The sequence below is a fragment of the Chelon labrosus genome (assembly GCF_963514085.1).
Source record: "Chelon labrosus genome assembly, chromosome: 17".
Classification (NCBI taxonomy): domain Eukaryota; kingdom Metazoa; phylum Chordata; class Actinopteri; order Mugiliformes; family Mugilidae; genus Chelon; species Chelon labrosus.
This window is the reverse complement of record NC_140350.1, coordinates 6813503-6838995: the sequence shown is the minus strand read 5'-3', so window position 1 is coordinate 6838995 and position 25493 is coordinate 6813503. Positions and strand designations below refer to the sequence as shown.

The 25493-nt window shown below is 40.8% G+C and overlaps 1 protein-coding gene across 5 annotated transcripts in view; it reads left to right on the top strand.

The window, feature by feature from the left end:
- The window catches only part of ncor1 (nuclear receptor corepressor 1), a 49203-nt gene that overhangs the window by 13019 nt on the left and 10691 nt on the right, over positions 1 to 25493 (top strand). For 3 of the 5 annotated variants that reach the window (XM_084565157.1, XM_084565156.1, XM_084565154.1), the window contains exons 9-25: positions 298 to 364; positions 1512 to 1684; positions 3041 to 3131; positions 3913 to 4091; positions 4249 to 4303; positions 5208 to 5309; positions 13317 to 13447; positions 14206 to 14501; positions 16607 to 16672; positions 18900 to 19036; positions 19132 to 19225; positions 20783 to 21218; positions 21330 to 21453; positions 21761 to 21938; positions 22607 to 22774; positions 24340 to 24497; positions 24860 to 24971. In XM_084565157.1, the coding sequence (XP_084421283.1) occupies positions 298 to 364; positions 1512 to 1684; positions 3041 to 3131; positions 3913 to 4091; positions 4249 to 4303; positions 5208 to 5309; positions 13317 to 13447; positions 14206 to 14501; positions 16607 to 16672; positions 18900 to 19036; positions 19132 to 19225; positions 20783 to 21218; positions 21330 to 21453; positions 21761 to 21938; positions 22607 to 22774; positions 24340 to 24497; positions 24860 to 24971 (2567 nt within the window). The remainder of the gene's footprint in view (positions 1 to 297; positions 365 to 1511; positions 1685 to 3040; positions 3132 to 3912; positions 4092 to 4248; positions 4304 to 5207; positions 5310 to 13316; positions 13448 to 14205; positions 14502 to 16606; positions 16673 to 18899; positions 19037 to 19131; positions 19226 to 20782; positions 21219 to 21329; positions 21454 to 21760; positions 21939 to 22606; positions 22775 to 24339; positions 24498 to 24859; positions 24972 to 25493) is intronic. The other 2 variants (XM_084565155.1, XM_084565158.1) reach the window with 2 other exon arrangements.

The following is a 25493-nucleotide window of genomic DNA, read 5'->3' as shown; positions in this document are numbered from 1 at the left end:
GCGCCGTGGCGCGTATGGGCAGGGCACGTACTGTCAATGGATTGGCAGCGTAAGTGAACCGCATCATATCATTGGCTGGACACCTATCACTCACTGAGTTACATTGCAAAATGGTACAGAAACGAATAACAATTTATTTGCTTAATATATTTACAGTTCATGTTGTTTTTTATTTTATGCACTGTATAGATTTTCTTGTGCGCGAATGTGCGAGCGCGCAACTTAGAGGGAACATTGCTTCCAGGTAATAGTATAGCAATGACTTAAATTCACTGAACAGCTGTTGCTCTCTTTCAGAAACCAAGTCATGAGGAAGAAGCTGATTTTGTTTTTTAAGAGGAGGAACCATGCACGGAAACAAAGGGTAGGTGCTCCTGCTGGTAGGGAGCTGCATCTTTTTTCTTTTTTTCTTTTTGGGTGGTCTCATGTTAGATCATTGACAAAAAATAATTTATCAAAGTCTGGATGGACATAGATGTAAACTATAACTCCACTTTTTGCAGTGGCATAAACCAAACAGTTGGTCCAAAACTTAAACCTAAAAAGACAGTCTATCCAATAGATATTACATTCTGAACTGAAGTGGTGGACTGACCAACATTGCCATCTTTGTAGCTATGCAACTGGCATGGCTAATGAAAATAATGTACTGATGTGTTTTCAGTACACGAAACGCCTTGGTTTCCCTTGTTTGTTCAAACCAATTGTGTGAGCCAGTAAGTTCTTTTATATGTTTAAGAATAATAAATATTGCTACATCAAAGAACAGATCTGAGGAATCACCAGCCAAACCACCATGTTTATCCCTTACCAGTTATTATTGGTAATATTTCACCCCATGTTGCAATAAATTGTTGGTCTTTCTCTGACTTTTCCATGTCCGAGTCAGACAGACCTTTTGGACTATGGACAATGCCAGAGTGCATATGGCATCATGCCAACAGGAAGGTCAATTGTTTGTCCATTGCTGCAGAGAGTGGAAATGAGGCTGTATTGTCCTCCCAGCAGTCTTTCCATATCGTCATTAAAAGTTTTAACCATTACAGCTCTGGAATTGAGGTATTTGTTAACAGAATAGTTGCATCAGAATAAACTGAGCGAAGGTCATGATACCGAGTTAAGTAGTTAAGCAGACACAAAGCCACAACAAACACGGCCACTTCCTGATCAGCGTGTACTCTGTCAACTCTTGCCTTGTCTTTGTTGCTACGTAGCACAGTGGTTCTATTTTTTTCATCAGTTTTACCTTGTTATTCAGTCATGTGGCAACATATTACATTTACTATACCTCCAACAAACTAAATACAACTTACGTGGGAGCAGTTAAACTAAAATTGAGATAAAAAATAATCCCATATTAAGTAGTATGAGAAAATATCAGCTTCATGATATCCATAACTGTCTTCCTTTTGGATCTTCTGCCACACTGCATTGGCAAGAGTTGCTTTCGACTTGTAGTAATGGAAAACTCCTCCTGATACAGATGTGCATTTTTTATGCTCTATACCCAGGAACAGAAGATCTGCCAACGCTATGACCAGCTGATGGAAGCGTGGGAGAAGAAGGTGGAGCGAATGGAGAACAACCCCAGACGAAAAGCCAAGGAGAGCAGAACACGGGAGTACTATGAAAGGCAATTCCCAGAGATCCGCAAGCAGAGAGAGCAGCAGGAGCGTTTCCAGAGGTACTGATATTTACCAGTAATGGGGTTTAAAAGTGGTGTATTTCCGCATTAGGGGTAGGTTTGATAGTGTGAGAGAGTCAGAATCCAATTTTATTTTATTGCCAAGGGTCTTTGTGTTTAGTGGATAATGGTAATAGTTAACATAATAAGAGACGATAGTAATAAAGTAGAAGCAAATGCTGCAAGCAAAAAATCATGCAATAGTATCAGTAGTGACATATAAATACATGTGAGGAGAGCATAGTTTGTCAGTGTGTCATGGTAGGTCGTCCAGCAGCCTAGGCCTACATCAGCATAACTAAGGGATGGTTTGGCAATAACTGAGCCAGCGCTAACCTTAACCTGTATGAAACAGGAACGTTCAAAGCCTTATCTCAAAAATAGAGAGGGTGTGTGTCTCTTGAACCCAAACCTGGACCTGGTTTCAGAGGAGCCTGATACCTATAAAAGCTTTGCCTTTTGGAAACTCTAGGAACCATAAGTAAACCTGCACAGGTTTAATTGTATATTGGGGATAATATGAGACAGAGCTTGGTCATTAAGGGCTTTGTATATTATGAGAGGGAGTTTTAATTAAATAGAGAATCTATCTGTCAGCTGCAGAATATTGTATCAGCTGAAACTATAAGGATAACCTCATAAGGAATTACTAGTTCAGCCTGGGAGTAATAATTGCATAAATTAGTAAGTTAATAGTGAGTCGACTTAAATAATCACATTTAGTTTAAAACAATCAAGAACCCAAATTGGATTTGATAAAACGTGGAATTACCACAGTAGGGCTTTGATTTTTGCAGTCTTATGATCCATTAATAATGGTAACAACACTACGACAAAAAAGATCAAGATGTCTGTTCAGCTATCCTCTAAATGGAGGACACTAGGCGGTCTGTGATGGCCTACTTAGAGCAAGAGACGCTGGCTTTATGGGTTCCTGTGGGAAGAGTGGGAGAGAGGGTCAGGGTGTCTGGTTGTTCCTGGTTCTGACATTTTATTCTTTCACTGAAATATCTAAGTAAGAGTTTGCAAGTCAGCAGTGTTTATACAGACTGCTAGACCGTGAAGGAAGAAGCAAGTAATAACTGTCCAGAGAGACTGTTTTATTCGTTAATAATGGGTACAAGGATTTTTTTTGTTAACTGAGATTCGGAAGTTCCAAAACTTGCCTCATGTTGCTCATGTTAACAGTCTGACTCAACATTGGTTGGAAAAGAAGTAGCTATGAATAAGTCATGAAAACTAAATGTAGCATAACCAATGTTGTCTTATAATAAAGCATGCACATTTAATGGGACGTTTAACATCAATTTGTAATAATATAATAAGTGTAACTCAGTACATTTCTGTTCTCCACAGGGTTGGACAAAGAGGAACAGGCCTCTCTGCAACAATTGCAAGAAGTGAACATGAGATTTCTGAAATCATTGATGGCCTTTCTGAGCAGGAGGTGGGTACTAACTGCAGTTCATTTTAAATGTGTTTTCCTCTGCAGACCTCCCTGAGGTGGTCGGCTACACTGAGGTGTGCCATAAACCCAGAGAATCAGTTAAGCCATGCTGCCTCTATTTCCATTGCACTGTACAGAAAGTTTAAGTAGTTCAGCTAAAGCGCTAACGTAGCTCTGCTTACTCCGATAGATTTTATATAACTTCTTCCCTATAGAAGTGTCCTGTTGTTGACCGTTGTGAAGCAGCAACTGCAGGAAACAATAGGTTTGCACCAATATTAACTTTACAAAGCTCTGATATGGAGTAAGAAATCAGTGAAATAAGACTGGTATTTATGAACCGATTCAGTTAGAAGCCGCAAAAATGTCTGAGAGCTTAACACGAACAGTTTTACAGAAGTTTCTTTCTAGTCTCCAACACAGTTTGGACACTGAACTCTGCTGCGTTGCAGAACCAAAGCACTGCTATCCTCTGCTGTGAGAGTGCCGTGGAAACATGTCATCATGGTTTGGCACAGCTAAAGTGGGCAAACTTGGGCATGTGGAAAAACCCTATTACAGTGTAGATATGAAACTACATACTGTACCTACATGACAAGTGTCCCTGTTTGTGTTTATTTTAGGAGGTCTCATTTGCATTTCTCTTACATCATGTTGACTACACAGTATATCATCTATGTATGTGACTGCAAGTAGATTTCTCTAAGCAGTAAGATGCCATGTTGAACAAGGATGACTACTCTCCATATTACTAACAATGGCCACTTTCCATGTTCCACAGAACAACGAGAAACAGATGAGACAGCTGTCAGTCATCCCTCCAATGATGTACGACTCAGAGCAGAGGCGAGTGAAGTTTATCAACATGAACGGCCTGATGGATGACCCAATGAAGGTGTACAAAGCCCGTCAGTTCATGAATGTCTGGACCGAACACGAAAAGGAGATCTTTAAAGAGAAGTAAGTTGCTTTTGTTTCATTTGGCAGAACGACATGTCATGGTTACAGTTGGTTACTTTTGTGCAGATTTGGTTTATGGATCTTAATGCTACCTTGTTCTTGCACCAATATAGCTTTGGTTTTTGGCACATGAATAATGACTGAATTGTCTTTGCAGGTTTGTCCAACACCCTAAGAACTTCGGCCTGATTGCCTCCTATCTAGAGAGAAAGGTAAACAGCTGCTTGTATTGTCACATCTCATATTTTTGCAAAATACGGAAGGCCTTCATGTCATTGATATCGTTTGGGTGGTACAAAACTCCTGGTACTCAGAGACTTTTGGATTTAAAGGGGAACTCCGGTGCAAAATGAACCTGGGGTTAATAACACATGTGTACCGAGTTCGACCGTTCTCTGGTATTTGTTTTCATGCATTTGTTTTGTTAGTCAAATGTGACCAGTTTTCTTGCAAACCGCTATTTAGCGTATAACGCTAGCCTTCGGGGCACACCGACACATAAAAAGAAATCGCTATTTCTATACCACTAACAAGGCTCACAATATCACCACACTTACACGGTAGCATAACTAGGGTCTCTACATGTAAACCGAACCATTGAGAACTTTGCAAGTATACAGGCAGTTTATTAAAAAAGGAATACAGTACCGTTCGCGTCCGGCTCGCGTATCCAGGCGGGCGCCATCTTGGGTAGAAATAGCGATTCTTTTTATGTGTAGGTGTGCCCCGAAGGCTAGCGTTATACGCTAAATAGCGGTTTGCAAGAAAACTGGTCACATTTGACTAACAAAACAAATGCATGAAAACAAATACCAGAGAACAGTCGAACTCGGTACACATGTGTTATTAACCCCAGGTTCATTTTGCGCCGGAGTTCCCCTTTAAGACTTTGAATTTATATTTTCAGTTTGTAATGTAAAATATGAGTCTGACAGATTGGAATTAACGAAGACCCATTTGTTCTGATCTATTGTGTTCAAACAGTTGTTTTATTATTTAATTATAAACTAAGATACAGTCTTCACTCTGTGGATCTATAAAGTCTTTCAGATCATAATAAATTGGTAAAAAAAACAATATTGAACAATATAAATATTCTGGGATTTCTTGTTTCAGTGTGTTGCTGACTGTGTCCTCTACTATTACCTGACCAAAAAGAACCACAACTACAAGACGCTGGTGAGACGAAACTATGGAAGACGGAGAGGCAGGAACCAGGTAAATCCTAGACTTCAATGTATTTGTGTGATTTCTCTCAGTCACGTGCTCTGTGAAATGATATGAAAGTAGGTTCTTTTCATAAGTAAAGCCGCATTGAAGATGACAAGAAATATTGCTCACCTGGTTGAGCATGTATCTCATGAACTGAGGCTGTAGTCCTCACCGCAGTGGCAGTAGTGAAATTCCAGCCTGCACCCTTGGTTGCATGCCCTTCCCTCTCTCGAATCCCATCACTTCCTGTCTTTCTCCACTAGCAAAGTAAAGGCGAAAAAAAGCCCTAAAGAATAACTTGGAAGAGCAATGATTTAACTGTCCACCATCTTGGATATGACCAGCTTTAAAAGAGAAACAGCTGAACTACTGCTTCAGTTGGTTGTGAGGTGTGATTGTTCGACATGCTCAGTTTGGAGCTTTGCGATCTGTGAGGGATTTGTGTTTGTTCCATACATGACACATGGATTACTTTATAGGCTTTTACTTTGCAAGCACTATTTAGGAATCAGAGTGAGTGAAACAGTATGCAGAATGAGCTCTCCTCATGTTTTATTGTCCTAAAAGATTGCAAGAATTGTATTATTGTGGAATTGCTTCAGTTTGACTTGCTTGTCTGTAAGATTTCACAAATGAAGGCAGCACTATCTGTAAAAGATACAGCATCTATATTAACACTTTAGACAAATATAAACACTGTAACTAAACATTTAATTATAGAATAGTTAATAGGTAAGTCAATATGGAAACAGTTTTTCCAGTTCAGAGCTGAACCTGACAAACTGAATGTAAAATGTCCTGAAATGGCAACACTGTGGAGAGGACAAAGTAGCAACAGTCTCCATTTTTAATCTGCCCAGCAGTTTTGCTTTCTGTCGTGTAATGGACATCACAAGGTAACAAAGCTTCTAGTCAGACTATAATCATTATTGAATAATGGATTATTGAATAATTGTCTTTTAATTATAGGTCTCAACCTTTTAGTTGTGGGTATTCCCTGCTTCAGTTTTTTTGATGTGATACGAGACCTTCAGACAGACATATATGAATATCATGTCATAATTTGAGACTGAACAAAAGGTTCAAACTCGTTTGAAAGCTTAAAATCCATTACGGATATTTTGCCAGCTTGAAACTACGTTTTTAAGGCTTCCATAATATTTTAACAGCCTGAAGAAACATTTCTTTATATTAAAAATGTCTTTTTTCACAGCCACAGCACGCTTCTCCTGTTACTCAGACTCATCTACATAGTTTCAAATTTGTCAGTGATCTCCCAGTGTAATACTTCGTTTCCCAGGTTTGAAACTTTGTAAATAGTGATCTGAAACCTAGGGCATATATGTTGTGGGGAAAAAAGTTCAGAAACATTGAAACTAAGTTTCAGATGGGCGAATCCTTCTTTTTAAGATTTTCCAGAGCTGAGTTTACAAGATCCATTTTAGAGTTTGCAAGTCATGTGATTTCTGGCAGCTTTTTTTTGCAGCTCGGGTCTGAAACTCCAGATCAGACTGCCTGGAAAAAGGGGGAAAATGCTGGGATCCTGGCAGCATTTTAACCTATAGTTTGCTCTGAATTGGCCAGTGGTACAGTCCATTCACACACGTCATATTTTACTGGTTACATGGAATCGATAGATTGCTCCGTAAATGAGTGACACACACACATACACACAGTATATTTAAATAAGATGTACTGTTTTCTGTTCCCAAGCCGTGCCTGTGGGAGCCGTGACTAACATCTACAGTTGATAGTTATTAACTTGCTTGTTATCAACTGCAGTTATTAGAGTGGTTACAATGTATACCACATGGGCACAAAAGTTGCCAGTAGCAAGTTCCAGCTTCAATTCATTGGATGATTGGCTGTTTGCAGAGTCTGGGGCAGACAGAGTAACATGAATCCTCAGGAAAAGATGGAGAAAAATGCAGAGGCAAATGTTGTTTGTGCTTCTCTGCACATTCTTTCTCTACCATGACTCTGCCAAATACAAAGAATTTGAAAATGGGTCAGAGATGGAGGACTGTTTAATTTTTATCTGGTTTCCTCTGGAGAGTGCTTTTGCTTCTTTAGGCTTACAGTACATACACAGAATTGCAGACGGACTCAGACAAAATTTATATCATAGCATACTTTTGCATGTTGTAGTTTTAACTAGAACAGACGACAGCAGTCACTGCATCAGTGTCCAATCAATGTCAAACCCGGATTGTAAACTACAAAGTGATGGCTACAGAGCTGTGTTGTTGTACACGGATTGTGTTTTTAGCTTTATATAATTGTTGTCTATGCTTCAAGATCCATTTAAAATGATGCACCATCTCCTGACTGTGTGTTGGCTGACATTAAATATTGATTTTAGTCACTCTGGTGGATTTTACATCCCTGTGTGGGGCTTTTTTTCCCCATTTCACTGATGTCACAGCCCATCTACAGGACGTTTTATCTGCTATGCACCGCAATAAATTGACTGTAGACTGTTTATTTACATAAGAGGAGGTGGAGGGCACATGTGTTGATGATTGCAACTTAAACATCTTATTTATCTGCATTACTGGCACATTTTCTTCATAGGGCAATGCATAGAAATGTGGTGCACACTGTAGTTTGGAATGGCGAATTATTTCCTACGTTTTGCATTTTATTACCTGCATACACACCAATCATTTTATTATACAAGCTGCGATACAATAACTTCCGTGTTAAAAAGACGTTATATAAATATGGAAGTCTTTTGGAGTTTGGTCTCGGATCTTACGTTGTGCCAGATATTGTTGTTCTCGCATACTTCTTTAACCCACAAATCAGAATGAATATTCAACATTCATACTGGATTTTTGAACGCATATGAATAGTGGTCAATTTGAACAATATTTAGTTTTGCATTTTTTTTCCTCTTTGCTAAATGTGACAGACTGTTATTTCGTTCGGTTGAAGTTTTCCATGGGTTGTAACTTTCATTGTAGAAAAGATGGTTTCTGTCACTGTCTTGAGATTTGTGGAAAGTTGTCAAAATGTCCCCCCCCCCCCCCAAAACAAATCTGTGGCTGTTAAGAACGTGTTGATTATTTTTTACCCCTTGGAGTAATGTACATCAGGATGTAGAGTACAAGCTACTGGTGTAACAACTGCAGTTGGAGTGAGCAGAGTGACTCAATAGAGTGGGAAGGAAAAGGACAGAGTGAGCAAAAGCAAGAGCAGTGGAATGTAGGGCGAGTGAGTGAAACTGAGTGAAAAAACCCTCAGAGACAGAGTCAGCGCTGGCAGCTTATCCGCTGAGTGTGTGCTGTTTTTTTTCATTTTCCATTTCCTTTTTCTTCTGTTCTTGTGAGAGAGTGCGAGAAATTCACCCCTCTCCAAAACAGCTGAGTTGGTACAGCCCAGCCATCTGACAGGCCCAAAAAACTCACGGTACTGCTGTGAGTGCCAATCAAAGAGGAGTGCTCGGCAGGGATTACCTTGAGTGACCCTGCATAGATTAGTGCGTGCATGTGAGATGGACAATTCTTTGGGCGGCTTAAGCGGCCTGATGACACGCTTTCCTGGAATATGTGCGGCAGCGCCGTGGCCCGGCAGCCCTTCTAAGGAGCTCTGCTATGGTGCTGTCCTGCCCCTCTACTGCTACCGTTACCACCACTATGGAAGTACCGGAGGCTAAATTCACATTTGCAACACCAGTAAGCTGTGTCTGACAGCAGAGGAACGGGGTTTTGTGAACAGCAAATGAGCTTGCAGGTATGTCACTAACTTTAAAGCCAGAGTTTTTACTTTTTAATTGACTTCATACTCTTTTTATTTGTAGTTCCGTATATTCTTGTTTTAGTCTGTCACTTTTTCTCTTCCTCTGTTGCTTGGGCAGTTTGATTCTTAGCCAGCATATTTACTTTAGGCATGCAGGCGGTCCAACTCGGCTATTTTAGGATAGTTTTTCTAGGACATGTGCAGGCATGGTTTTCCGTTTAACACTCAACTCAAGGGTGTGTGGTCATGTGCATGTGTATATGCTCTCGGGGAGGTTTCCCACCCCATTATGAGATGAGGAAATACAGGAATTACCTTTTATTTTATAGTGCAAAAAGTATTAGACATGCTGAAAAACTTGATGTCCCTTGTGTCAGCTGAACCCAAATGACTCTGCCTCTGATGTGAATGAATATTTTGAGTTGGCTTGTGAACACACAGAAAAAGACAATGGCCAACAGTTTGGTGCTCACAGTTTATACTGATGTGGAAGCCTACACAGGATACACCCCCCACTGTGTCTGCAAACCCTTCATTGGTCATGAAAATAGGATTTACAACTTGACTACCTGGTCATGTCTGAGGGTTTACTTGGTTATGTCGCTCTAATCTGTTAACAGCTTTTATCGAGTAAATTAACATTTGTTTTTTGTGCGGCTCTGGTGATATTTAGTAGTTCAAACAGCATGCAGTTGTGGCTATTATCAGTCATCAGATTTTTTAATATATTTAATATTTGATTTATTGCTGTGATCTAAAACAGACATTGTACACCTTTTAGCCAATGCAACTTTCTGCTCAAAATGTGGCAATTCATGTGTTGTGTAGCTTAATTTAGCACATACCACCCTCTTTAACATTATTGCAGACCAGTAACATATCCCCAATGGCAATGGCGAATGGCACTCCCTGATGGCAGCAGCCTCCCACAGCAGGGCAACACTCCCTTTCACTCCGCAAAAACTGCTCTGGAATGGTGTTGACCCAGCCTCCAAACTCCCCAGCAATCCAACTGAGCATCCATGAGATCCACCTGATTCATGGAGACCACAGCCCACAACCTAGCTGACCCAAAAGATCCGCTCCAATGTCCTAGTGCCAGACACCACAGACACCCCCAGAATTCCTGTTAGCATTCCTCAATAGGTCAGAGCTTTTTGGCAGCATGAGGTTGACCTACAAAATATCAGACAGGTGGTTTAAATGTTACGGCTGATTGGATTAAAACCAGTTTTACCACAGCGATCTCTCTGGTTTGATCACGTCTCAAGTTTTATGATTTTCTTCTTCAGTTATGTAAAGGGCAGACATAAATCTCATGTAAACATAATGTAGCCACTGTTTGCCTGTACTGTTTCAAGGTTTTATATTTATGGTTAGTATACCAATCAGCCACAACATTATAACCACAGGTTAATCCCCACAGGATGCAGCCTGACACAGGCACACACACAAAAATGCTTTAGGAACAACTCAAAAAACATGAAGAACAGCACAAGGTGTTGACCTGGCCTCTTAATTCACCAGATCCCAAACTGATCAAGTATCTGTGGGATGATCCACAGAGGCCCATCCCCTCAACCAAAGGCCCCCACTAACACCACAGGACACCCTCAGAAGGACCATGTCCATTCTCTGATGGGTCACAACTGTTTTGGAGGAACAAGTGACATAGTTGTATATGTAGTTGTATATATAGTTTTGTATGTAGAGTCACACAATAAAGAGAAATTATGTAATACTCTTTGCGCTCCGCTGTTTTTGCTATTGGAGTCCATGATGGCAAAATGTTGTTGAATTTCTCAGTTGCTTAGCAGTGAAGTTTGATAAGCAGTCAAGTAGATTTCATTGGTTTGCAATTCTCCAGTGCAAAGCTCCCAGTAACCATGGTAACCATGGCCACTGCTTTTATTTTATTTTTTTCCCAGCTTTTTTTGTCTTGTTCATTTGTTTTTGCACCTTCGTCACTCTTTTCCTCTTTCATATTTCCAGGATGTCTTTACCTGAACGTTTTAACAGATACACTTTCCAAGTAACTGTGTCCCAGTACAATGACTATAATAGAGATACAGGGGATGCATTGTAATAATACATTTTTCATTTCCAAAATTCCTGTTCTTGTAAGTGGAATTGCTCGAAGCAAGAGAGAGATTCCTCTGGTGGCCGAAGCTATGTGGCAGGAAAGGAAGATTGACTTGTGGCTCTGTCTTTTCCTAAATCAAACAGGACTTATGAATCAGCAAAATAGGGGAGAAATTAAAACTCTTATAATATTCAAGATGGGTCAGGAAAAAGCTTCATCTAAAAACATAGAAAAGCCACAGAACCACAGGCCTCATTCACTTTTGGAGAACATCTGTGTGGAGTCTCTAGACGCAGTGTGGGAGAACAGGCAGGAATGCCACGACTCTCAGACCACCTCCAAAGCAAACACTAATGCTCCCAGGCCCAACCAGAACAGCATCTCACTGAAGGATATGTATGCGAAGAAACAGACTGATTCCCTATTTAGAATTAAAAAAAAAAAGGTTTCTGGATTGTTGATTGCAGCCTGCTGGAGGCAGGAAATGGGTCAAGGTTTTAAGCCCCAGTCGAAGTTTGATGTGGTCCTCACTGGAGTCTGTTTCGATTGATTTTGTCCTCACTAGGAATTGTCATGTGACACCTGATGTGCATGATAAAGGAAATTAAAAAAACTGCCTTGCAGGCAACAGTTTTGACTAGTAAACAACTTAACAGAAACTTCATTTTTATGTTTTGTGAACAGTTAATTGAGATAGAGTACAACAGGCAAACTTGTGGATAGCATGATATGCAGTTTTCTGTCAGATACTGAAGATTTGATTTTGCTAGTCATGTAGCTCTATTCCAGTTCAAAATCCCTTTTGATTATTGGCTGTCTCTGGTTAGAGCTGGCTGAAGCAGCCACTAATTCTGAAAGTCAGAGAGGCAGACTTAAAAACGCTTACCATCCAGGAGCAGCTAAGGCTGACTCCATCAAGTCTTTTCACAGTTGCATTACCGCCTGTTTTTGTAGATTTTTATTGCTCTTCTCCACCAGACTTTACTCAATGGTGAGACAGCCACTCCTCGTGTTGTTGCGAAATGGACAGATAGATCCTTGTTTTTTTTTCTAATTTGATCCTCTGTCTTTTCAGTTTTTTCGTCACTCCGTATCTTTTGACTTTACCATTGAGTGAAGCACATTCCTTGGCCCCATCTGGTACCAGCATGGGATATTTGGCTTGGCATAGCCAGACTTGTTCCAGCACAGCTCTTTCATGGAGCAGGCAGGAGGAAGCATTCTGTGGTGTACCGCGGCAGCAGTGTTGATAAAGAATTCTGTCCTCATTCAGCCCTGTTTTCAAAATTCACATACAGATTAAGTTTTCAATCCACGTATGCAGGTTGTGATATTGATGTGAATTGAATGCCTGCTAAATTTGAAATACTCAGGTCAACTTTGTTCTACTTTAAGCTTGCTACTTTTTTATCTGCTGTGGTTCATGGGTGTCACTGTCACCCCCTTTTCCCTCATTGAGAAGTTTTATTGAGAAAAATAAGGCATGAGAACAGCCAGACTCCAGACTTCTTCATTTTGTAATCAAAACAAACTGATTAGAGAGAACAGTATCTGCAGTGTGATTTGGTTATTTTACTCATTGAAACTCCTCCCCATCTAGAGCAGGACGTGCGAGTAAACCTAAGAAGAACCAAATAACTGCATATATTTTTCCCGCTCACTTGACTTACTAGGTCAACTTTAAAATATATTTAAGTAAACATTTTAGGTCCTTCTTCATTTGTACAATTTCAAATGTTTTTCTGGTCTTACAGTGCAGCACTGCTTTAATTACTTAACTTTATGCTCCTACTGACATTTACACAATTCCTGTTTCAGTATTTTTGAACAAAATACCTATTGAACAATAACCTTCCTCTTACCAAACAAGAGGATGACTATTGTTTGATAGGGGGCAGAAAGACTGGATCAGGAATTAGTAGTATAAGGCAGCTATGGAGCATTAACATGACTTTGTGGTTTATTGTGTTTCATGGTAAAGTAGCATCAGATTGGTGGAAGATTCATTAGCACGTTGGCCTTTAGGTGATTAAAAACAAAAATGAATGTTTGTGGTGGATGGGTTTTACATCTGAATAAAAGCACCGATAAGACAACCCAAATCACTTTTACTAATCTATGCATTGACCCTTTTCTTAATGTTCCAAGGAGGAACAACTAAATTTTGTCCTTGTGTGTTTTGTCTTCAGCAAATAACACGTCCCTCACAAGAAGAAAAGTCAGACGAAAAGAACGAAGAGGACAAATCAGAAAAGTCAGAGAAAAAAGAGGACGAGGAAAAGAAGGACGAGGAAGAGAAAGATGAAAAGGAGGATTCTAGGTGAGTTATGAATAGTTGTTTGTCCTGCCGTTGCTGTAGTCCATTAGGCCCTGCAGGTAAAGCGTCCTTCTGTTTGGTGTCGGTCTTTATCCATTCACTGTGATTTTCTCAAAGAGGCAACGTCTTATGTAATGAATGTATATTATATTTCAGTGTTTTAAGTAAATTGCAACCATTATTACATGCTGGTATATCAACCTACTATATACAATGACTGTAGCGTGTTCTGACAACAATTCAATACTTCCTGGACCTGATTTCTGTTGAAACTAAATAGAAATAAGGGACTAAATGTGGGAGTGAAGAATGTCCAAAGCAGACCTCACATTAGCTTTAATGATGAGGGCCGTTGAGGTGATGATGATTGTGCTGTAAGTTTCAGTTTTATTGAGTTGCACATTAAATCCTGTGATAAACAGAATGCAAATCCAGCTTTAAGATCTTTAGTTTGTCTCATGATATAATTAATGACCATCAGAAAATGTGCATTGAGGATTTCACTTCCAAAGACCCTCAGAGGAGTGACCATGTTCTAGAGAAGGCTAGGAAGAATGGGTATTGCAGTGTCTGTTCATCCTGGCCAACAGAAAAGCAGCTTGCTCACTTGTTAACATGTCTGACAAGAGTATAGACAATCCCTGTTATGCTTTTCTTGTGTTCACTCAGGATGCTAAAGAACAGATATTGCTGAGTCAAAAGGGAATAGATATTCCCTGTACCAAAAGCTAAAAGCTGTGTTTCCCTGTCCAAAACCACAGGGACATTGGCAAGGACAAAGACAAGTGTGACGGTGGGGAGGACGAGGACGGAAAGGAGCAAAACACGCCGCGTGGCAGGAAGACTGCCAACAGTCAGGGCCGCCGTAAGGGAAGGATCACCACACGATCTATGGCCAATGAGGCTGCATCTGTGGCAGCTGAGGAAGCACCTCCCCCTGCCCCTGAGCCTTCCTTGCCAGATCCTCCGCAGCTCCCCAAGTCGGATCCAGCGCAGAAGACCATGAAGGATCCTACAAAATCCCAGACTCCAGTCACTTCCATGGATGTTAATAAAGGTGAATCCTCTCAGGAAGCTTTCTGGAAGTTGTTGAAAAACGTATTTTAACACGGGAGTACATGTTTTGACAGAGAATCAAAGAAAGGGGAGCTTACAACATATTCAGTCATACTTTATTCTACCACAATAGAATTTTAGAAAAGGGCATCCGTTTGCCATGAGTATGCAAATCTCATCCAAGTTGTGTTACCAGCAAAGCTTTTTTTCCTTTGCTAGGTGTTAATCATTTAATATTGTCTAGGTGGTTGTCATATTTTGGTGCAGTTATTCAAACAGTGTTAAAACTGTCTGAATACAGTATACACCTTTTACACAAGTAAATGAAGTTATGAAGTTGCCAACATCCTGCAAAGGACACAACAACCTCTCAGAGATTACAGGCAAAAAGATATTTTGTTGTTCTCATGAATAATCGCGTGTTTTCTGCTATTAACGCTTTGTGTTATGAGATGAAAGAATGTAGCAAATGCACCACTTAGACAGGGTTAGCGACCTGTCAGAAACTGGTGTTTTCGATTTTAAAATGTGTAGGTGCACAAGCTGTTCATAGCCTAAAAGCCTGACATTTGGCTTAGGCACTTGTTTCCTGCTAATAGACTCTGTCCTTCACTGCATTCCCTTCAAGAAGCTGTTTACACCACGTGTGAACTGCTCTGGTTGAGCTGTTGTCATGGTGCTCAGTTACTCACTTGTACCCTTCCACCATTTGAAATCTGTCTCTGTATCCAGGTCTCTGTGTGTCAAGCTTATTGTGTTGTTAAACTGTGTCTTTAATTCACTGTGCATGACATATACCTCTCTACCATGTACACCCACTGCTGTCTGTTGGATACTCACTCTCTTAACAATCTGAGCTATTCAAAGGCCACCCTATATTGTGATTAATTAACTCACTACAGTGTGTCAATCCTTCTACATTCTGGACATATCATGGTTTACATTGGACTGTGTCAACTGTAAGCTCCCTCAGTGACTACACTGTGGATTTTGTGTGGGACTGTTTGCTTGCTCTCCTGTAACCCCTGCGGCCATGGTGCTTCTTAGAAGTACGTTGGCAAGGTGGCAAAGGGCAACTATCCGTCACTCTTGCCAGTTGAAACAGTGCCAGTCAAGTTAAGGAAGCTGCTGATTCAGTGAGGGACAATGGAATGAATTTGTTCCTGTTTAATGTTATGGAAGATGGTGTATGCATATATTGTGTCATTAGCTGAGCAGACACCATGCCTTTTTTCATATCCCAGATAAAGGACTGCCCTCAAGAGGCCTGACATGTCCCAGGGTAACGTTAATTTTACCACAGGAGAAGGAAGCCTGGTCAGGTTGACATTTGCTAAACTAAATTTAACAGGCCATGTCCAAGGGACCTTTGGTAGCAGTTGTTTAAACATTGAGAATTGATCGCTTCATCTTCAAGGTGGGTTAGTGGTGGGACGGCAGACCTCGTCTTAATGTCAAGGGTGCATCTGCAGCTATATTAGTCCAAATGTTTACACAGTCTCAGTGGGTGCCATGGAGGAGAGTGGGCTAGAGTTCATTCTGCCTCCTCCACACTAACTGTGCACTTCTGTGAATTTTGTTGGGGGTTGGTGAACTGTGTAGTCAAGCTGAGGCAAGAGGGAAGAGACTCTGTGTGCGCGTGTGTCAGATGTGCAGTGTCACAGTAGAAGGTGTGGGAAGGGTTTCGGCTGGCTGTTCTATCTGTCTGTTTGTCTCCATCCAAGGCCATTTCCCAAAGAGGGAGGCACGGCTCTCAACTCCTCCACTGTCTGGCACTACATCAGCTGACCAAGGCCCTCCCCTTCTGGATTAGCAAGGAGGAGGGCTTGCTCTGGGCTGTGGGGTAGGGGAGAGAAAGAGAGGTGGGAGAGAATGAGAGGGTGAGAGGAGGAGAGTGAGCTCGAAAGAGTGTAAGTGAGGGAGCAGGTCTCGGCAGCCCCTGAATGTAAACAGATTATTAGATTAGTGGCCATGAGAAGGAGGTGGCTGAAGGAAGGACCTTCACTATCTCTCTCTGCCTCCCTCCCTCCGTCACTTTTTCTCATTTTCTCTCTCTTTCTTTCTGTCGATGCTGATGGGGCTGTGTCTCTCTCCTTTGTGATTTAGCGGGTGCTGGTGAAACCGGAGAAACTTCTCGCTGGACCGAGGAGGAGATGGAAGTCGCCAAAAAAGGTAATTCATATCACCCTTGACGTATCTTTCTGGCCTTCTTGTTTTTTTCCCTGTTTTTTTTTATTTTTTTCTCTTTATCTGATATTATTTTGCTGTGGCTGTTTCTTGCAAGCAAATGGGAATGAATGTGCACTTGCATTCACACAAATGCAAACTTGTGCTGGTGCCTCACTGGAAGCTGTCAGAGACCCATGAAGGTTTTTTTTTTTTTTTCTTAGCCGCAGCGCTCTGCTTGCTTCTCAGAAGTGATCTATTAAGGCTATCCAAGAAGCAACACAGCGTGACACTTGCAGCTTTCTCCAAAGATCACAATCTATTATTCACATTCAAACACTTTGTCAGATTCTTTGAAAAAGTTACTTTGGTTTTGTTAATTCGTCCAAATCTTTATTGCATGCAGTATTTGCCCTTTCTTCACCTTTTTGCTTGGCTTTGTTGGTATATACTCTTGTGTTGGGTTCTCTGAGTCCAAAGGGCCATACTCTTGGGGATTAATGTGGTTTAATTAAGACTCTGGGGAGGGTAGATATGCTGCCCCTTGAGAAAAATACATGCTTCAATTATCAACTCAGTCATTCAGACATGTTTGCTACATATGTCTGTGGATTAGTGTGACTATAAGAGACCAGTCATATGACAAACCTAGTTCAGAAGTCACTTTTATGCTACCACACATCATGGCTGGTCATGCAAGCACAGTGAACACAGTTTACCAGTTTGTAACTTGTCGATCTGTAAAAGTCTTGATGCTTATACATGACTAACACATGCCAGAGTTCATAGTCAAATCAGAAGGGGTCTTTCTTGTAGCTTGTATAATTTCACTCTTAGTCTATTTTAAATTGGTCCAAAACCAGCAGCCTTTTCAATAGTTTTGACATTTAATGTTAAGATAAACAAATGTGTAATAGGTGCTAGTTGACCAAACTGAATTTTATCTCGCTGAACTCATGTTGTTTAGGTTGCTAGTCATTGTTTTTTCCCTAGTTTATCTGCATGCATTCAATGAAGTAGGAAGTAGACAGACACTTTCTACATTATTAGTACAAAATAAGTGGAACTCGTTACCATGTGTACAAAATACAACATGACTTCCTCACTGACACTTTTAATAGTACGAGCTTTGCAAACTTGACAAGTGTCAGCTATCTTTAAAAACACCTCAGCCCAATCGAGGACATTAATTAAGGCTGTCCTATGAATGGGTAGACTGTTGCCACGGTAATACAGATAACACTCGGATTTAATGTTATTTTTGTTAAGTATTAGTCTTGTCAGAATGTTTCTCTTTCATATTATTTACTGTTGCACTGAATGTAAATTATACTAAATGCCTAAAACCTGTGTGCTGCAGCAATGGCAAATATGTGTTGAATGTGACGTGACAGTGCTAAGCTGTGCTCTCAAACACTGGAACAGTGATTGTTACAATGTGAAAGGTATTAGTTTATATGTGTTGCAATGGCTCGATGAAATTGCTAAATAAAAAGTTAAAACAAATGAAGGTTACATGGAGATTTGACTGTCTAGTGTAGGTACAGCACCATGATGTCTGACTTTCTGAAGTTTCTGAAGTCTAAGTAACTCTCAGTAACTACCTGCCTCATTTAACTGGAATGGTAGTTGGGTTTTGCGTTTAGCTCTGTGGTGATTTGTCAAGCTGCCAGTACCCCTCATCTGTGTACGGCTGGGAGGGTTTCCACAGAGGATACAAGATTTAGACAAGAGACACCTTAATGTCAGAGGTAAATGGCAGTGTTCCAATTCACAGCAGCTCTGCAGAGCTGTTTCAAAGTTTAATGAGACCATCAAAGCTGATTGTGTGCTCAGCACAGTGTTAATCAGGATGGGGAAGACCAACGGCAACCACAGCAACAGGGATCCCTTGAGTATAGTGCAATTTTGAGGTATTAATACAATGTTTCCCTGAATAGTAAAAGGAAATGCAGCAGTTCTTTTTAAAGAGAGACCATTAAGAATTAATTGAGATCGTCTTGAACCTTAGTTTTGGCACAGATACAACATGAAGCAATTATTGGAAATATGAAAAGTAGGTCCAAGTTAAATTAGACTTTGGAGGCTTGCCTTTATCACTGTGCCTTTCAGATACTTGCAGCCAAATCCTGATTGAATATAATTTAATTAGTATTAAACATGACAAATGGATTCAGTATTAAATTGACTAAGTATTAAAGTTACAATATTCTCTCTCTCCATCTTGTATCAGGGCTTGTTGAGCATGGGCGAAACTGGACAGCCATTGCTAAAATGGTGGGCACCAAAAGCGAGGCGCAGTGCAAGAACTTCTATTTCAATTACAAAAGACGTCACAACTTGGACAACTTGCTCCAACAACATAAGCAGGTGAGCTATTTGCCTTCTGTTCTGGTCTGTCATTAAACTGTTGTATCGCTAATGTGTGATTAGAAGGTGATCGTTTACGGTTTTCTGTTTCCCAGGATACACGAAGGGCTCGTGCTGATAGGTCTCAAGGTGAAAGTCTAGCCACAGCATCACCTGATGACGATGATGACAATGCAGATGACAGTGAAGGTCAGAGTTAAACATTCTCATTGTTAAGCATGCAGACACACATGTTCCCAGGGACTCTGTTTTAGACTTTTCTTCCTGTTTATCTGGCATATAAACTCTAACACCACTTGGGTAAAGGCTCCTCATCCACACCCACACACATCTGAATTTTTGTTTTTTCTTGTGAAGCTTTAGCTCAACAAAGGTTTAGTAACAAGAGTAAGAGAAATAATTTAATGACAAGTTCAGTGTAGAGCTGGGAAACCTGATCTAAACTGCCCTTTGTCTTACAAGAATTTGATCCTCGTTGACGGGAATGTGCTTGCCGTCTATGGACTGTAGTTTCATTGAGCTAGAAAAGAAAGATCAAATGGAAAAATGGAAGGGGAAGAGATAAAGATAAAAGATATAAACTAATTCAAACTGCACGGGTGTCTGTTGCGTAACAGTTTGTAGCTTTGAAGACTTGAGAAAGCCTGCTCTTTGAACATACAGTGCTGGTCCACTTGTTTGATCCAGCAAGCCTGCCTGTCTGCTCGGCTGCCTCCTTTTCAGAAATGCTTTTTGTTGCTGGAGTTACTAATGAAGGCAGTGCACTCTGGAAAAAAAAGACCCCATGCTCTATGTAAGGGTTATAGATTATTGTGAATGTTGGCCAGTACGTTGTTTTTTAACTTTACATTTTGTTGGAAAATTGTCATGCTCAGCAGACTTAAACAATCTCTAGTTCACAAGATGGTAGTGGCAACATCAGGAGGTCACAAGGTTTTCTGTCTTGTTTGTGTGGCTTTCTCATCATCTCATACAAACCCAAACTATTCTGTACAGACCGTGGCCTTATACATACTGTGCTCTGTGCTGTGCTGTGACCCACATAAAACCAAAAGAGGCATTTGTGCAACTGTTAGATTCAATTTTGATGGTTAAATTCTGACCCGCTTCTCTGATTTTGGTTTGATGCATTTAATGCGTCTCCAAATAGTTTTTACATAAACATACTATCTGGACTACTATCACCATGGCAACAGTTGCAGCAGTAGACAATACATAAACCAACAACGGCAGGCACAGTTTAAATATGTACTTTGTCTTAAAGATGAGATTTTAAGGTTAAAATGAATGTTTTTGTCACTTAGATATTGCTGTTCTTTGACACACTGAATATTGACACTGTTTTTATTTGAGATATCTAAACCCAAGTAACAGATGATTAGTTTAGTGGCTGCATCTTTGTATCTTGTGCATAGCATAGGCCAACATTAGTGGTATAATGCAATGCAAAATATAGTTATAGCTAAGGAGCTGGAAATTATATTTGTGTCTAAGCAAAATGTGAATGAATACTTTAAAGTTTGAAATCAAATGTATGAAGCATAAACTGGAGATAGTTTCAGTGTGAATAATAATATTTCAATAATAATGCTAAATTGATATTGGTTTATTGTTCTGATACACTTGATATAAGTATGTACTTCTTTTTAGACTTATGTTGTGATAAGTTTTAAATATGCTTGTGAGTTTCAGTCAATTTCATGTTTTGTTTGTCATGCACTAATTCTTCTTATGCTGTGTCCATAGGCGGTGACAACAGCTCTGATACGGAGAGTGCCCCTTCCCCCTCTCAAGCTGACTCCTCTAAGTCTGGTGACTCTAAGAGGCTAGACAGCACGGGAGAAGCTCAGGGCTTTGAGCAGGACAAAGGTCAGGCTAGCAATGGAAAGGCCCCAGAGCCTTCATTCGGAGAGCTCCGTGTCAAAGAAGAAAAAAGCCCAGAGAGTGAGGCTGGATCTCATGAGGAAAAAGCCAGGGTGGCTTCCTTTGCAGGCTCAGTGCATCCCAAAACCGAACCTCAGGATGTGGACATGAAGACTGGAGAGGTTCAGGTCAAGATGGAGCCTGAAATCAAGGAGAAGGGAGAAAAGGGCGAAAGGCAGAGGGAGCTCCACTCAGATAATGACTCCAGCGCCACCTGCAGTGCTGATGAGGATGTGGAAGCAGAGCCTGAACGACAGAGGTGAGTCTCATAATCACGGTATTTACATTCACATGTTGTGTGTACACTATTATATTTTACAGGAACACTTTATGATTTGAGTGTGACTTCTACTGTTTTTTAACTCTGCAGAATATTCTCTATGGAAAAGCCTTCGTTACTCAATCCTCCATCCACAGTGCTGGTGTCCTCACCCAAGCAAGCCCAACTTAACATCCAGCAGCTTCACCAGCGGGCAGCTGCCATCCCACCTATGGTTAGTCAGAGTTACACCTTGATCACAAGTTTGGAATGACTTAGAAGAAAGTAGCAGGTTGAAGGCATGCCTTAAAACCTGTCATTATGGGCATTAATAAGATCAAAAATAGATCCCGATACTGTCAGTCATATAATTCCTCAGCAGTATATAATATGCACTCAAGCCCAAAGTTTCCAGATCTGTGTATGCATTTTATTTGATCAAGTTTTATTCAGTATTTTCTGTGCAGTGCTGTGCTGTCAATATTACAGTTCATATCTGGCGTCCCACCTAATGTAGACTTTTTCCTTCCTTAATTATCTAGGTGCCTGGTTCTTTTGTCGCTGGTGATGTACCCATCAGTGGTTACGTCATGTTGCAACATCAGATCAAAGCAGCACATGAGTCGGCACACCAGGAAGAGAAGCAGAGGCAGGACCAGGGAGACCTGGAACGCAGAACTCCCTTCAACACCCGCAGTCCCAGCATACTAGACAGAGACAGTAAGGGAACAAAAACTATATCCTCATGTCTCCTCCTTCCTGTGCATTGCTCAGTAAGCCTCGTTTTCTATTACTGCTAGCAGGACTATTTATAGCCAGGCATTTTTAGGACCTTTTCATTTTTGTGAAGTTTCATAAAAGGAAATGTTTGAGGATGATCTGGACTGTCGTAACATGGTTCAGGCTGAGCCTAGACAAAAAAGTTGGCTGACCCCGTTTTACATTTGGTGCACTCTGTGAGCTGAAGTCTGTGTTCATGCTGCTCTGGAACTGCCGTTGGATGGAGAAGGGGACTGTGGTGTTGACTGCATGAGTTGAGCGTGTCAGAGTAGGACACTCACTGCTCCTGGGCAGTCAGACATAGTTCATCCACTTAGCTTGAGAAAGGAGAACAGTAATGTCACTAGGCAGACTGCATTATGGCTTGATTTTTGCAAAGCTTTTAGCACCTTTTAGTCTAAGTGCTGTGAAGAGTAGAGCAGCTGTCACTGAACTGCTGAGCTTTGACACCAAGATATTTATTACATAGGTTTTAGCGGCTGTGTGTCTAGGTGGTGCTGTTAGTTATACAGGTCCGTCCATTCTGGGTCAGCTCAATGCTCATTGGCATTGGGGTTTTGTTTTAATAGTGGTTATCTTCCCTTTGTCCTTATGCCTGTGTACTGCAGGTAGACACTTACCCTACATGCCTTATGACATGATGCTGGCTATGGACCAGGAGGTCCACTCTGGTCAGCCAGGCTCTCCCTACAGGCTCTCCCCCAGGGAGCTGAGCAAGGCCTCACCTCAGCCTGACCCCAACGCCCCCAATGTATCCTGCTACAGTGTGCCACCAGGTAAAAGCACACATCTTCACCTCCTCCCCTATCCATTGTGCCTCCCCCTCCCTTCCCTTCCCTTCCCTCGCTGATACAAACTAGCCTCGTCTGACACCCATTTTGTATTTTGTGTCTGACATTGGAGGCTCCATTTTGACTCCATTGGCAGTACAGTGTTGAATAGTTTGGATTGAAAGGCTGCATACTTGAGGTTTGAGGCACTAGTTTCAGTTTGATATTTTTTAATATCTCTAACTCTGATCCTAAAGAAGCCTATTTTTATACCTGTATGTTCAATTGTATGATTATCTTAACTGGAATTTAAATGTGGAGCAGAGAGGACTGCAGCTTTAATCCTGTTGTACGTCTGGGTTTGACAGTGTTTTAGAGCGCGTGGGCATTAGATAAGTCAGGTTTAATTTCCTCTTGTCCAAATGTATATATACTCACATTAGTCTTATTCCATATACAGCATGTGTTTCATGAATATTTATCTGAGGGGAGTTGAAACCCCTGCCAGAGATAATGATTAAATAAGCCTTTTGCTAATGACTACTTTTTGAGAATGTGCAGTTTTCAGTCGACCTTTAAACTAGGTGCTTGTGTAAAGACAAGTTTTTTCTCGGTTATGCTTCACAATGGATTGTATTATAAGTACATGCTCATTATCTTAATTTGGATCAATTGTAGTTTTAATGATGTTGTGACTTCTGTTCAAAGCTAGATAAGTTGATTATCCCTGATTTAGTGTTTACAGGACAACTTTGAGATAGTCACAGGAATTCTGTAGTGATACCAAAGCAAACATCTATGTGTGTTGGAGGGTTGGAAAACCAAATTATGGTGCATGGGAAACTTTCCCTGGAGAAATGTCTGCTGCTGTTGATATGGAAATTATATTTTTACTGAAGTTGGACAGCCAGTGGCTTTTCTTGTTTGTGATTTTGGACAAACGTATTTATCCTATCCTCACAAATTATGTTGTTGTTCCTGATGCTGAACTGCAGCATGAATGTTAATGCTTGACACACAGTCGCCCTGCAACAGGGATTTATAAATTCGTCATAGCGTGGCTTGTTTTCTCATCTGTCCCTGTATGAGACAGCAGGATGATGACGGCCATGCCCGCTGGAGGAACTCAGCCATTTGCATTTTTGATTTTGCAGAGTGCAGAGCATGAGGCGCTCTTGCTGCTGGGAGGTTACTCCCGGTCTGTGTGGGTGTATGTTTTCAGTCTGTTATGATCCATTTCGTCTACTCAGCTTTCCCCAGAGACGGTCTGAGCAGACAGCAGGCATGGGCCAAAGTTACCTAAGGCTGAGGAAAGGCTATTAACTGAAGTCTTTTTAGGCTTACTTTACCCACTCACTAGAGTCTTGTTAAAATGAAGCTGAATATTTTATCATTTAGTGTTTGGGAAATGAAGCTTAATGGAGGCTGTATGTTGGCTGGTTTGGAGTTGGGATGTCTGGCAAGCTATTTAGAGAATAGGTTTTCGGTAAGTGAACGTTATTTTCTTCACAGGTAGATATTTTTTCCCCAATGTAACTAATTGATTGTGTCTTTTTTTGTATATCCGCCAGTTCTCCACCCTGCTCCTAACCAGCTGGTCTCAAGTATGCCAGATGCAGTCCGTGTGACGTTCAACAGAGCCAGTCGGCTTCCCTCTCCTCCTCCTCTCATTCCAACCACAAAGCCCACAGACAAGCCTTCCTTCATCCAAGGAGGCTCTATCTCCCAGGTAAGACACAGTCATGATAGCACTGCTCTTTTGAAGAACCAAGTGGATTAACCCTCCTCTTACTTTTCTACAACATCGATATTCAGACAAATCTAATTCTTTCATCATAAATTTGATTCCAGCTCTCACTGAAAATTATATATATGGATTTGATGAAGATGTTTTCCGCAACACACACGTGACTCACTCAACACTCAATTACTTGATTTATTAATGGCTGATTATCATTTAGTGATGCCACACCACGGTTAATATATTGTCTGCATACCTGAGCTGTAACACATAAGATTATCAGCATCACTTTGGACCACTACATTTCTATCACAAACAAAGTGACCTGACCTTGACATGTGACTTTGCAGGGAACTCCTGGCACATACCTGCCATCTCATGTTGTCTATGGCCCAGAGGGGACTAAAAGCGCAGTGGGATCTATTTCTCTGGGTTTGCCTCGACAACAGGATAACAAGCCTGGTAAGGGCATGGCTGTCCAGTTTGAACTAAAATGACTGCATTCAAAGTGTGACTTGTATGCAGCTTTAGATTCTTTAATTACATTTTTGCAGGATTAGTATTTTTGAAAGCCATGAGGCGTTATCTCTCCATATCATAAAATAATGCTATAACAGTATTTTATTGTATAATGAATATTTTGACAGTCATTGTGTAAACATTAAACTATGGTATCTTTAAAACTAATTGTATACTTAAAGCCACAACATGCAACTATGTTATCTTAAAATAACACATTCATAATCATTTGGATGATTGATTGACTTGCAGTAAGGGAGACTGGCTCCTCTTTCATTCCCACTCCACTCCAGCATTCCACACCCTAAATCTCTGCTCTTGTACTATGTAACTTGAGTGGATTTGTTACACTCTCCTGAGTAACATGGCTGGTTGGTCTGTACGGGTAACCATGACCTGACTAGCTGCTGCAGTTAATGGATTGTTTGCCTTGGGTTAGGGTGGAACTTCATTTAATTTCATTAA